Below are 15,327 nucleotides of genomic sequence, written 5' to 3' on the forward strand. Positions count from 1 at the left end.
TATCCACAAAAACAATGAGGAGTCCGGTGGCAACTTAAAGAATAACAGATTTTTTTGGGCATAAGTTTTCATGGGTAAAAAACCCACTTCTTCAGATGCATGGCAGATGCATCTGAAGAAGTGGGTTTTTTACCCATGAAAGCTTATGCCCGTATAAATGAAAAGTTTACTCACATGCCAAGCTCCACCAGGTGGTCCTTTGCCAAGCACTATATGTGGGATATAATGATGCTGTTCTAGCTTCCAGTGCAGAACAGGTGGGTAATCATAGCCAAAGTCAGCATCTGGATGAAGCAGTGTATCAAAAAGTACTGCAACTGGATTGGAAGAACGTCCTTCAAGACCTTCAGACAAGTATTCTAAATCCTATATTAAGAAGAAAGATTTCCTTGTTGTTGCAACTGTTATCATACAGTATAGTTTTCATGTGCAGACAGAATTTCAACTGGAAATCACTATTGAAATATCAAACTTAAGGAAAACTGCAGTAATTAGTTATACTTTAGTTAAAATATTTACTATAATGGTATATTCAAAGCAATTTTAGTTACAGTACCTGTCACTGTGTCAGTATCGCCATAACTGTGAAAGGTGTTACTGTCTTTCTCAATAGGAGCTCACTTTTTAATACATCAATACCTGCCAATATTTGAAAACTATCAATAGAGACATTTGAGAAAGAAAAACAGGGAGACACCTTTTAACTCGACTGAAATACATTTCACTAGGAAAACTTTTTAGCAGGACAAAATAGATTGATACTTTTAAAAAAGATAAAGGACAGTTCCTCTTAATTAGAGATGGTTTGCATTCCCAGGAAGAGTCTGACTAACAACATAAATTAGGATTGTACTCATTATTTGAGCATAAGGAAAACTGGTAAGTTTAAAAGTTGTTGTAAATTAAGTCCTATTAGTAAAAGGACAAGTCAGCCATATTTTTAAATAATGGAGGTTACCATAAAATGAACAGGTTCCCTATATCACACTCCATCATTGTGTGGTTATACTTACTCCCCCGCTGTCGAGGGGTGGGACTAGATGACTTCTATCATGTCAAGAGGTCAGCGTCAGGTATGAATGGCTATTCCCGAATTTATTTCAATACTATTTATTCTTTTTTACTAGACTTTTCAGATTAATTAGAAACTATTTTACAATGTAGTTTTCCTTTAACAGACATTTTATAAAACTTCCTACTGGTAAGAAGTTGCCGCCGATACCAGCCTGTACACAGCTGGCATTAAAGGGCTACCACGGCAGTGCTTTAACATCTTTGCGCCTTTTGCACCCCCCAGGCTGCCGAGGTGCAGGGGGGCAATAGGGGCAGTTGCCCCAGGGCTGGCAATTTAAAAGGGCCCGGGGCTCCCGGCCACCGTCACTGCTACCACAGCAGCGGCCGGAGCCCGGGCCGATCCCCGGCCCCACCCCTTCCATCTGAGGCCGGGCCCCCGTACCAATACGTACTTAATGTTACTTTCACCCCTGCATCCTACAAATATTTATATTCCTTTTTCAGCATCCACCTAACTGCTATGTCTTCAAAGCCAGAAACATCAGCTTAGCAAAGGACTTTTCAACTAACCAAAAAAGAAAAACTAAGACTTTAGACACAATTTTGTTGACAAGGCAAGGAGACATTTTATTCTCCAAAATCAGGACAAACGTGGGGGGGCGGGGGAGCGGGTGCAAAGTCACAGATGCATACGCAGCATTTATAGCCAGCGGCAAAGACAAATTGCTTTCCTGCCAAAATCAAACCTGGAGTCATTGAGGCCTACAAAGTTGGCACCTGAGTGATGCTAAAAACAAACTACTTCATAATTCAAATCTTCCTATTTTCTTTCCTCTACTCAGATTATTTCTCCCTCCCTATATTAGATGATTAAATACACTCTTACAGTGAAATATACATAACAGTACATGACTAAGAGCCCAGTCACTTACTTACTGATGGACATAGACTTATCATTAAATTAAATTCAGACTATGAATTAGAAGACGTAAACAGCACCTACTTTGAGATGAATAATTTTACAGCATAACTGAAATTAGCCCAGCAAATTCAGTGTTATTTTTGTGCAAGTGAAAATGCTGAATGTTGATTAACAACTTGTTAAATATTTTAACTGTGACTGGAAAAAGTATGCTGGATCCCCATAGAGTAGCTTTCTTAAATTTCTGTATTAATAATTATCACTTATTTAGCACTGTACACATTTAAACTGCTTTACAAATATGATCTTCATTTTACAGGTGAGAAAAATGAAGGGAGAGAGATCAGGTGACTTGCTCAAGGCCACAATGGGAGTTGCTGGCTCCAAATACTATGCTTATACCATGCCTCCCTCAAGAAGTAATAGTGTAGGTCTTGAGTTCTTTGCAGGTTAAGAGCATGCCAATGACATTACATATCTTAAATTATTATAAAGTATCTTAAGAAGCTCATAAAAGGAAACAAAGTGTTTACTAGTTTGGTTTGTTAAAGGAAAACAATTGGATGAAGTGTTAGTGAAAACTTACTTGGTCAACAATAGAGAGAGGTCTAGCTTCTTCTAATTTACTATGCAAAATGGGATTTGGATGTACAGCTTCAGGAGACAAATATGGCCTATACCCAGACAGCATGTAAGAAAGACAAATTCCTGAAGGTCCATTCCCTATTAAAAACAAAAGTTAAAACATTTTAACAAACATTTTAAGAAGTCTTATTACCACAGAAGTAGCAAAATAATTATATTGTAGCAATGTCCCAAAATGTGCTATGCATATAGCATACTATTCTTACTCAGAAAAGCTTACAGTCTAAAATCTTCACATTACAATAAATCCTAGCACTAGGGACCTTTTCAAAAACAACCCAGCAGAATGCTTTTTGGGTGGTAGGGGAGAATAGTTGGTTAAAAAGAGAAGAGTAGGAGTACAAACATGATATTTAAGCCAGTCTCAAACTTTTTTGGTGGTGGAGGGAACTCCTGATAAAGCACAAGCTTATGAAAATCTAAAACCAGAAGTATGTCAGCATAGGTCAATGTAGGACTGATTAAAATAAAAAACTCGGTCACTCAAAGTATAACACAATATATATCCCATCGGGCAATGGAATTTGATAGACGGTGAATTTTGTCTACTTGCCCTTCTTTCTATGGTTAGCAAAGCCATTTAGGGCTTGGCTACAAACTTGCAAGTTACAGCGCAATAAAGGAGCTCCGGGCGCACTAGCTCACTATCCGTCCACACTGGCAAGGCACGTAGAGCGTTCTGACTCTGCAGCTACAGTGCTGCTGGTACTCCACCTCGGTGAGTGGAATAACGTTTGCTGCGCTCTCGCTGGAGTGCCGTGGCGTCAGTGTGAACGAGGTGTTGCTTTACTGCGCTCTGATCAGCCTCCGGAAACGTCTCATAATCCCCGTAAGTCAAGTGGCCACTCTTGTTATTGTTTGGAATTGGCTGTAGGAATGCCCTTTGAAAGCTCCGTTTCTGACGGCCGGCTGCGTATCTGCTCCGAGACAAAGCAACCATTAGTGTGGAATGCTGTGTGTTTGAGAGAGAGGCAGAGGAGCGAGGGGGGTCTGCTGCTGTCTGAACTTACAAGACAGCATGCTGACATGCTCTCAGCCCCCCAAAAACCCACTCTTTCTCCCCCCCATACACACAACACACTCCCTGTCACACTCCACCCCACCCCACCCCCATTTGAAAAGCACGTTGCAGCCACTTGCATACTGGGATAGCTGCCCATAATGCACCGCTCCCAATGCCGCTGCAAGTGCCACAAAAGTGGCCACTCCAGTGTGCTTGAAGCTGTCAGTGTGGACAGACTGCAGTACTTTCCCTACTGCGCTCTATGAAGGCTGGTTTAACTCAAAGCAATCTACATCTGCAAGTGTAGCCATGCCCTTAGTGACAACAAATATGAACTGGTTTGAAAAAGAGTAGAAAAGGAGCTCACCACAAAATGTGACAATATCAAAATAAAGGTCTCAACTGCAAGTTCAATTGCATCACCTTTCAAGCTGATTTATAAGACATTACTGCCCTGCCAATACTATAACTAGTAGAATCAGCAGAACTGATTACAACAGAGTTGTTTGAGAATTGGTTACAATAGGAGAGAAAATTGCAAAGTGGATGGGATTTAAGTGTCTCTGTAACCAAGTTAAACATCAGAGCCAGTCATCTACTACATGCATCGCCAGTGCCCAGCACTACAGGACCTTGATTTGGTTGTCATCTAAACATTACTGTAGCATAATACACATATACACATAGAAATATGTTAAAAGAACGTTACTAAGTTTGCAAAGTCAACCCTCAAAAGTTATGAGAAGCCAGAATTACAGTTGCCTATGCAACCTTAATTTGGTCCCCCATGCATTTGATATATTCTCTAATTACATGATTACATATTATTTTTTCCACAGCATCCCTGCCTCATCTAGTATATAGGATGGATGGTGCTCATTTAACGAGCAACTATTCGATATTTTGTTTTATCCTCATTGTTCAATATTGGCCTTATTTACTGCACATTATTCATACTTTACTCTGAAGACAGAATTATTAGTTTCCTCATGGGCATTTATATGACACTCATTATAATATTCAAGTGCTTCACATTTAGATCCACTGCACAGACCTCTGCCACTTAAACTAATGGAGTAACTGACAGCAATAGAAGATCAGTAGTACTGGCCTATAAATAATAATAAAGCTAGTTACAGAGACACTCTGAGGTTTCAGCTACACTACAAGAATGTCCCCATGACTGGTTCAAAGATTTAACCAATTACAGGGAAAATGAAGTCCTGTGCACAACATAACACAACTGGGCCCCCTGACTTTATTAACATTGTTATATAGATGGGCCTCGGATGATTTTCTGACCAAATGTTTTTTTAAAAATATGTTTTTAGATAGTAAGCTCTTCAGGGCAGGAATCACATTTTTGTACAGTGCCTTTCAAAATGGGGCCCTGATCCTCATTGGGGCATCTAGATATTACTGTTGTATAAATAAACAACATACATTTTAATTTTAAACTTCAACCACCCCTTTGTCTAGTTATATAAATACTGGCTGATTGCATAATGGCAGAAGTGGGTCTTGGTCAACAGCAATCTATGATAAAAGAACCCTCACTATAATAAATTAAGACACTGTCGTGCAAATAGCCAGCTTTGTGAACCAATGAATGTAAAAACTGTTTATTGCAAAAATTGTTTTTTGAATCAGAATTTAAGGGAACTTGTGTTTACAGGAGAATGAACTGCATTCTGGGCAAAACAGACTGAGTTCAAAAGCTAAGGTGTTTGTTTAGCACAGGAAGTATCTGAGATTTGGGGGGAGGACAGGACTATCTTGAACTTTGGTATTTGCAGAAACTTGTTCAAATAAATCAAATTCAAAAGTGTTCCTGACCCCCAAGAGATTGGGAGGGAACAGAACAGGATAGAGTATAGACATTGGCTTCTCTCAGAGTGGCGAACCATCTCTATTGCCAATCTGAAGGAGGAGAAATATTGCCTCACTTATATTTATATTGGCTTTTAGAGGTGTGTATGTTAAATTCAATCATCAAAAAGGTAAACCTACCCCCACCTGTTCTGATTAAGTCTATTTCGTATTTGTCTTAGACTTTGTCCATCGCTCAGCGGTAGTAATCTTTGATGTTACTTTTAATGAAAGTACGTGCAAAGTTTTCAAATTGATGGTGTCCCTTTACGGATATTTTAGAAACATTTATTGAAAAGATTTTTCCCCAGTAAAACACTTTTTACAACAAGAGGGATTTTGGTAAATGAAGATTTGTTTCATCTTCTGAGTTTTCCCCTTTTTCTTTACCTTTCTTCTACTTAATAAATGCCAAATAGAAAAACCAATTCCTGGATACAAAACTGTGAACACAAAGCACTGCTAATACTGTGGCAGCAAAGAATAAAAAATTAGTAACTTAAAAGTAAGTTACCCTAAAATATCTCTCCAAGTCCCAACAGCACTATTTATCTGAACAAGGACTATCTGCATGAATAAGGATTTGCAGGATCAAGTCCTAAATTACACATAAGATAGGGAAAGATGACAGACAAAGGTCAGGGTAGATTAAAGAAAAGGAGGACTTGTGGCACCTTAGAGACTAACCAATTTATTTGAGCATAAGCTTTCGTGAGCTACAGGAAGTGAGCTGTAGCTCACGAAAGCTTATGCTCAAATAAATTGGTTAGTCTCTAAGATGCCACAAGTACTCCTTTTCTTTTTGCGAATACAACATGGCTGCTACTCTGAAACCTATCATTATGCAAGGGTAGATTAAGGAAAGGACAATATAAGGTCAAGATAATTGCATAACAAACACATCATGTTAGTCGTTTTATTACTAAATTTATGCACTGGGAAGACACTAAGCCTATGTCAGCACAAAAACTCTGCAAGTGTAATCAGTTTCACCAGTGATAGGGAACCCGTAAAAGAAAGGCACTGGTTTGTGCTCTCACTTACTTTCACAGGCATCAGATCGCGTTAACATCTGCAGCACTTCCATCAGGGATGAGAGCAGCGTACCGAGGGCAGCTGTCCCACAGTCCAGCTCTCTCCATTTTGAGGATATGTCTTGAGGGAAGGGGGGCGTGATTGCGAGGCATCCTGGGTCCCTGCACAGCCTCTTCTCCCCAAATACTGATCAGCTGCATTAGCTCAGCATTGCTCCAAGCAGGGGATCATTTGCCCCTTGGAGCAGCCATTGTCACCTGGCCAGATAAGTGAGTGCTTGCCAAGAAAACAGGAAGTGGAGTTTCAAAGTTCCCAGGGCTTTACAGGGGGAGGGGTGGATGTCTGTTTACCTGGCATCAGAGCAGCAGAGCTGCTGGCCAGAGTGGTCACCTAGGCACTGTGGAATATCCTCCGGAGGCTAAAAGCTTTGTAAACAGGAAGAACATGTCTTCATTGCACATTACTGCAAAAGTATCACCAGTAAGAACTGTACGCCTCTCGTTGAGGTGGTTTTCTGTTTGCGGTGAAACTTCTGAGTATCACCGCAAAAAGTCATTGGCAAGTGTAGACATTCCCATGGTTTTTGAGCAAAAAAGGGACTTTTTGCACTTTAAATGGCAAGTGTAGACATGTCCTAACATTGGGAAGCTAATAGAAAGATGGGCAATGAATGAGGGATGGGAAGGAAAACAGGGAGATTACATGGCATACGTGATGAGGGACATCATTTCAGTCACAAGAGGCAGCATGGGAGAAAGCATAAAGGCACTTGGAGAAAGATCAAGATGAAATGCAGTGAACAAACTTGCCATTCTTTTATTCTGTCTTACCAAAGTATTCTTTCTTTCTTTTTTTTTTTTTTAAAAGAAATCTTACTTGCAACAGGTGCATATTAGAGATAATAGGCTGTCCACTGAGGGGATCAAGTTATAAGATTTCCAGTTCTAAAATATATGATTAAAAGAAGTGTTCCGACATATTTGGGATAAAAACGTTTATTTTTCACTGGAAGAAGTCATGGATGCTGCATCTGATGTGGGCAAGTAGAGGAGTTCTGAAGGCAGCAGCAGTACTTAGCACAGATATTTTCAAAATACACAATTATTGAAAACCAGTGCAAGTTTTGAATCGGGAACCATATGGCAGTCCTGGACCATGATTGGCAGAATACCAGGACACTCTCTCTTCCTGTAAGGCATGAAACTCACCACAGCAATAGATGCCTCTGTCATCTCCAGGTTAACATATTATTATGGGCACTATGTTTGCCTAATAATGATGCATCAAATGAGATAGAGTTCAGCACCTTGCTTGTACAATTCAGCAGGTGGGGAGGATCCCAGAACCCAAGCTACAGCCCGAGCTCAGACATCTACACTGCAACTGTACAACCCCATAGCCCGAGTCAGCTGACACGGGCCAGCCACAGGTGTTTTATTGCAGTGTGGACATATCCACAGGATCCACTCCTGAAGAATTTATTTCCTCTGGCAGTTTGTCATTCGGCAACCTTTATAGTACAAACCTTTAATAAACTGTAGACTTGATAAAACAGTTTAACAACTTTAACTGATTATCTTGGTGAAGAATCAGTTTTATGGTGTGATGATTTTAATTGCTACGGCACCCCAGACACTATAGTGATTGCTGTTTCATAAAAACATATGAATAAATACAGTTCAGAATGGATAAAAAAAAAATCAGTGATTTAAAATAAACACAAATTGAATTTTTAAAATTTAAACTAGATACAAAAATTAAGCAGTATATGTTTTCTGCCAAAGTTTTGAAGAAAGTCAAACCAACAGGTTGAAGTTACTGGCTAAGCACCTGGAACCACAGTCTGCTGAAGTGCTAAAACAGCTTTTGACAGCTGTAGGCTCTTCTGCAGGCGCAGAGAGAATATTTTCTTCATTTCATTTCTTTCAGCTAGTTGAGTTCCATGATAGTTCAAAGCTAAAAACCAACAGATGTTGACAAAGCAGGAAAGCTGGTTTTCTCTTCCAATCTAGTAATAAAAACTAGGTGTGACAGGATGAGTTCTACTAGTTCTGAAGTATCAAAGGACATGATGACAAGAAACAGTCAGTTGAATTCACTAACTGCAGATATTACTTCCCTTGTTTAATAAATCAGTTAGTTTTAAATGCAAAACTTGTTTTGATAAGCTTTTTGATAAACTTTTTTCTTATGTATACAGCAAGTGTAAAGTAGTTATTTTAACTAATTTAAAAAATTTAAAATGCTGTTTTGGCATTTTTAATTGAATTCAAATTTCCACCCTAGAGTGTGACACAAATCACAAGCAACAAAAATTAATCAGCTAGTAAATAAGAAATGCATTATTCACCATTTTCTAATATAATAAAAAATGTAAAAATGAGGAATCTGAATAAATGTAAGTTAAGCTATATAATTATTTAAATGTCTATAGAGGTCTATAGATACAGTATATCTTCCTTGCAAAAAGAAAGATCACATTTAGTGTAGCGGCAATTTTTAGTTGCAAAACCATGTTTTATGGTTATTAACTAATGAAAATCAACCTTTGTTTAGGAAAATAAGTAAAAAGTAAAATGCAAAAGATAATTAAAAATCAATTTTAATTGATTCCTGCTTGCTGATTTAAATGATGATTACAGTGAGTTAAATAATCGATTTTGAGTTAAATTAATCCACCCTGATACAGTTACTGAAACATTATAAGTCTAACTGTACTGTACACAAATTGCCTAACTGTAATGTTTGCATCTTCCAATCTAATCCTTTCAAACAAAGCCTTCCCCATGTCCGGTCCTAATGACATAAGCAGGACTTCATGCAGACATAAGTGTGCGCTCAAGTATATCAGGTTGCAGAACTGGGGCCTAAATCTCTACTTGTACTCAAATCTGATATCTGCCAACAAATTCATCATCCACACCCAAACATTGCTGTCTCAATATCTTCCAGTAAAATAAGCATTTTCAGTTCAAATACATTTCAATGATAACCAGTCATTTGACTTAAAGACAACTTGATGGTAATACTGTAAACTGTACTAATTGTATCAATCTAATAAACACCTTCACCTTGGAGATGGGTTATCATTTGGCAACACCAACTTATTTAATTATAAATGGATTTGCATTCCTGGTTCTTAAAAAGTAATGGTAGTGCCAGAGAACACAAAATAAGCTCTGGAAATAACTCACCTATTATCACTATTGGCACAGTCAGGAGCGGGTCCCCAGTCAGAGTGGTTTCTTCTAGTAAGGGCATTCTTTTATCTTTCCTCCCAAGGCTGTCACCAAAATGCTGCACTAAGGAGCTCAACAGTTGTCCTTCGCTTTCAGGGCCACTGTAATTTCTACTGGAGAAAAAACATCAGTTGAGCATTATATCACATTCTTCAAAAATTAAGTCGCTATTGAATCATTGCCTTAAAACTGTCAAAATGATAAAAAAAACTGATTGCATTACGCAAAAGTAAAACAAACACTAATCAGTTCATATACAGAATTTTATTCTTCAGTATAGCTTTTCCCACACTGAATATTGCTTGTTTGCTATAATAATGGGCAAAAAAACTATTTCCTCCAAAAAAGCCCACAAAAGGATACAGGCAGCAAAAGAAAAGGACCTGCAGAATATAATCTAATGTGTGTCTCATTCAAATTCAGTGTCTGATAATAAATCTAGTGATTTAAACTATTGCTTTCCCCACACCCTTTTAATATCTCAAATGTAATAAATATTTGCTTCTTGGCAATAACTGCCTACTAGGCTTTCAGCAATGCCAAAGCTTAGGGTCAGACATTTATCATCTATAAACATGATACCCGTTCCCAATCATGTGAGTACTCCCAGATATTTTAAGTGAATAAAGTTGCTGACTAATTAAACCGTATCCATTGTCTCCTGTCTTTCTTCCGGCATGGCTGAACAATGCTAGTAAATGCCTCTCCACCTATTTTCCCCAGAAACTAGAGTAAAGAGCTTCACTGTCTTACTGAGTCTACTATAATTGACAATTACTGTTATAGTATCACTAGCCTACCGTGATGATAGTTATTTGCTCCCTTAAAAAAAAATATGCTTTTTTGCATTTCACTCAGCTTGGAACATAAAAATAGATTAGTTTCATCCCACTCCTCCTCCAAGAGCATATTTGTTCTCAAATGAACTTGCATAGTGCTGCAAAGTTTGATTTCCAAGCACTGTAGCAGACTCAGTTTAAAAAATAACTTTACATTGGAATATTTAAAAGGAAAACCATGAGAATATTTTTATTAATTTTAAATGATGCAAAAACTTGTTTTTACACATCTAAATTGTGGACCTAAATCAACCAGCAGTGTCTCTTTAAATCTAACTATCCTTTGTCTCCCCTATTATGTTTTTGGCATCCATAATGTTAGAAGTAATAAGGTGTTACCGAGATGTGTTTGTGTGCATGTGAAGTGCATAACATATTCTTTAGTTAGGCAGCAGTATCTTGTATACAGATACTCTTCTCTAAGATTCAAATATACTGCACTGTACCATTTGGGTTGAAGTTCTAAGTTCCCAGCCAAAACAGAAGGACTGCGGTGTCCTTGATGATGTGGATTCTTCATTAGTAGGATGCAACACCATATATTCACTGTGTTTATCCCATGATAGAAACTATTTGAGATGTGTTTCTTCTTGATCCTTTATCAGCCAGGTAACATAGAACAGTACATTAAAATTAAACTAAAAGCACTGTTCTTTAAATATTTAACTGAATCCAACTTTTAATTTATATCCTACAGAAAAAATCTTTGTTAACTTTGAGTTAAGACTGTAGGAGTGCACCAGCACAAACCATGAAAAGAAAAAGAAAGCAGCTAAACAACTCATTACCTATACTCCACTCATCAGTCCCCCTGCTCAGCTAACTGCAGCCAACCTCACTCCACACATCTCCATCCACATCTCGAGCAACCAACATGTAGCCCTAATGCCAACCATACACATAATAAACCTACACACACACATAATATGCAGAAACTCTAATTCCTACCTAACAAATAAAACCAAATTCAAAGCATTCCTGCTGACCTTCTCTCTGCAAAATTTCATTCAACCCCTTAGAATCCCCAAAGCCTTTCTTGCTATGCCTGTCTCCTCACATCCCCACTCACACCCAGCTTCCTCTCTCTCCCTTTCAGCCCTACCTCGGATATCAGAAGTAGCTGATGGATATGATCAGTCAACTCCAAAGACTCAAAAGCCTGATTAAAAGAAATTAATGATGTGATTAATTATAAAATTTCAAAAGTGATCTGTGTCTGGTCTGTAGTATTATTTGAACATAAAAGACACATTTGGAGTTTGTAGGGACTACGAATGTTTAGCTAGAGGTACCAAAAGAAATGTGAAGAAAACATGATAAATTCAAAAGTGGACCAATTAAAAGTGTATCCTCTACTTAAGTTAGTATATTTGACTAAAATATTACCTAGAAAATTACTTTGTTCTCTGAAGAGTTATTGTGTCAGGTCTGGAGACTAAGTTTAACCATTACAATGTGAAACAGCAAATTTAGTTCTACTTTAAGTGCAAATCTCAATGAGATCTTAACTACGGAGTAACTAATGCCATCTCCTTTATAATCTTAGGCCAAATATGAACGCAAATCCCAAAACAATTTTTCTGTAACAAGGTTTACATATATCATTGTAGCCTTGGTAGACAACTTCAGGGGTGAGGGGGATTTGCTAACATGACTATGGCTCTTATCCTGCATAACTACAAGTGGGCACAATGGTTTGTCAGTTACAGAGTCAGGGCCAAATAATGTTATCATGTTCATAACAAAGGCAACTAGTAGTATGTTTTTTTCAGATAACCAAATTTTAAATTAGTTTCCTTATTTATTGAAAGCTAATACTTTTAGGGTTTTTTTTATTTTTTAGTTATTAATGCAGAAAAGTAGTCAAGGAAAAAGTTAGATTATATATAAATAATATAAAATATAAAATCAAGATTTTTTTTCCAGACCAAATAATATCAAATTCTTCTGTAGCATCTATCATTTAACTGGACACGGCATGGTTTTGTCAGAAGGATGCCTTACACATCGCTATAAATTTTAAAATAGTGAAAACTTAATTTAAGCCACCCCTTTCTTCAATAGATAATTTCCAGTTTTAAGTGATTCCTATTCCAGTACAATTTTTAGAAAAATACTTCTGCTAAGCCCACCCTTGGGTGGGAGATAAAATACAGGTTTTATTCTCCACTTAAATATAGGCTCAAATTTAAATTTTGTAAAAACAAGCTTTTAAAAACTTTAGCACCAATAAAAATGTTTTTAAACAAACGTCCACTGAAAATAGTTATTAAAAAAAATCCCATTCAGTGTTTGAAACCCAGACACGGCAGTACTAAAAACCCAGAAATAAAAGGGAGAATCAACAAATGTGAAAACTACTTCACTGATTTTCACTATCCAAGTTGAAACAGAAGAGAAGTATACAAACAGCATAAGTAGTGACTAGTGTAATTTTTTTCCACCTTTCCATTCTTTTACTTTTAATCTAAAGTGCTAAAGTAATAAGTAAACAAATGTTTATTTATAGCAGGATTTCTAAATGTCTCAGTCCATTCAAAATTTAAGATTACAAGCATGCCGTACATTAATTTTTCCAACACCCACAGTAATTATTATAATACCTACTTTACAGTTGAGTAAATGCACCAAAACCTTGAGCACACTGAGCCAAAAGCACTACAGCCTTGTCTAAATTGAGCTTTTTCTTACAATCTCTCACCGTCTAGACATGCTCTTGAACAAGGTTAAATAACAGGGCTGTATAAACATCAGCAGTCAGTCTACACTAATGCGCTCTCCACTGCTAGCACCAGTGAAGTTACAATGGAGAAAAGCTTGAGAATAAAGTTCAGTGCAAACAGAGCTAGTGAGTTTAAGTGATTTGTCCAACCACACAATTTCTGTGGCACATTCAGGAACAGAAACTAGATCTCCTGACTCCCAGTCCTATGCTTTAACTACTAGATATATTTTTCCATATATACAAGACAAAATAGGAGTGGAGGTGGACATACAAATAATAGCTCCCTAAAAAAACCAAAAACATTTTATGGTTAAACAATTACAATGAGATCCAAATATTCAGCAAAATACTCTGAATTTGCAACCTTAAAAATAGCATCCAATTATTTTCTGCACACAATCTTAAGCATCCCCATTTTTGTGCACATATAAGCATGTGTGATTCCACAACCAGAAGAGCCAGAGGATGGAGTCAGTACTAACATAGGCTGGCTACTGGACAGCTGGCCTTTTACCCCCATTAATACACACCTGTCTCTGCCCCACCCCGCAACCATACCCAGACACAGCCATGGTTCCCAAATCCTATTGCCCCCTATTCCTGTCTCCTCCCACCCCTATTTGGCTCATACTCCATCCCTGTTCCTTCACCTCCCTGCCCCTACCCACATCACAGCCATTCCTGTCACAACCCCATCTCCCTGTCCCCTACCCGCAAGACAGTCATTCCCTTCACAACCTCACCTTCCCCCCCACAGACTACCCCCATCAGAGCCATTCCCTTCATGACCCCACCATCCTGCCCCCCCACCACTACTCTCATCACAACCCTTCTTGACCCCAACGTCCCACCCCTCCATCACCATCACAGCTGTTCCCCTGGTGACCCCCCCTACCCACATCCCTACCCCCACCACGGCCATTCCCTTCGCAACCCCCCCGCCCCCATGCACCCCTACCCACATCACGGCCATTCCCCCGGGGATCCCACTTCCCCACCCCCCATCACGGCCACTGCCCTCGCCACCTCAACATCTCTCCCCGCGTGTCCCCCTCACGCTCCCCATCACCGCGCCCCCGCCATGCCGCCGGCCTCTCTCTCACCCAGCAGCGGGGCTCAGCGGGCGGCTTCCGCGCGGGAGCGAGCGGGCGGGCAGGCGCCCTGCCCCACAGACCGGCGCCCCCCCCCACCCCACGGTGGGGATTCACCTGAAGTGGCGGGCCAGGGAGCAGCGGCAGCACCACACCGGCATGAGCGGGCGGGCGCGGGGAGCCGGCTGGCGGCTGAGCCGAGCGGCGGCGGGTCCGGGCTGCGCAGCGCTGCTTCGCCTCCTGCCGCTGCCGCTGCCGCCGCCGCCGCACTGGGGCCCGGCTGGCTCGGTGCCTCCTCCCCACCCGGCGGCCTCAGGTCACGCGGGGGAGGAGCCGGAACCCGCGGGGGAAGGGGGCACGCTTCGGCGGGGGCGGGGACTGCCGCCGTCTCCGCTGGGGACACGCTGCGGAGCTGGAGCAGGTCCGGGCCGCCGGGAGGGGAGAAAGAGCCTGATCCCGGGCCGCAGCCTCGCGGTGGGGCGGGGGCAGCGGGCGGGGGCAGGATGGGAGAAGTGATGGAGACCCGGAACATGGGTATTGAGCATCCCGGCCTATGCGTGTGAACGGCCCTGGCCCCACAGCCCTGGGCGAGCTCTTCCCTACGACCTGTCACAGCCCCAGCCCTTCTCCCACCCTGGCCCCAGACAGCAACGCGCCCCAGGCCCTCTCCCTGCCAACCCCCTTGAGAGCAACTCCTCTGTAGCCCCTTCTTTTTCACCCCGCCCCCAAACAGCAAGACCCCTATAGCCCCCTCTTCCGCCCCACCCCCAAATAGCAACACCCCCGTAGCCCCTTCTCCGCCCCGCCCCCAAATAGTAACACCCCCGTAGCCCCTTCTTCCGCCCCGCCCCCAAACAGCAACACCCCCACAGCCCCTTATTACACCCTACCCCAAAACAGCAACACCCCCATAGCCCCTTCTTCCGCCCCGCCCCCAAATAGCAA

General features: G+C 40.6%; 1 protein-coding gene across 2 annotated transcripts in view; it reads right to left on the reverse strand.

Annotated features, from left to right (window-relative positions):
* OSGIN2 (oxidative stress induced growth inhibitor family member 2) overlaps positions 1-14,624 on the reverse strand; it is a 30,691-nt gene extending 16,067 nt beyond the window's left edge. Inside the window, exons 1-4 of one of the 2 annotated variants that reach the window (XM_074944132.1) lie at positions 14,500-14,624; positions 9,683-9,837; positions 2,523-2,659; positions 175-366 (exon numbers count right to left, since the gene is read on the reverse strand). In XM_074944132.1, coding sequence (XP_074800233.1) covers positions 175-366; positions 2,523-2,659; positions 9,683-9,837; positions 14,500-14,543 — 528 coding nt within the window. In that variant the 5' untranslated portion in view covers positions 14,544-14,624. Of the gene's footprint in view, positions 1-174; positions 367-2,522; positions 2,660-9,682; positions 9,841-14,499 lie in introns of both variants that reach the window. The other variant, XM_074944131.1, reaches the window with a different exon arrangement.
* Between the last annotated feature and the right edge of the window lie 703 nt (positions 14,625-15,327).

Source organism: Natator depressus, chromosome 2 (genome assembly GCF_965152275.1).
Source record: "Natator depressus isolate rNatDep1 chromosome 2, rNatDep2.hap1, whole genome shotgun sequence".
Lineage (NCBI taxonomy): Eukaryota > Metazoa > Chordata > Testudines > Cheloniidae > Natator > Natator depressus.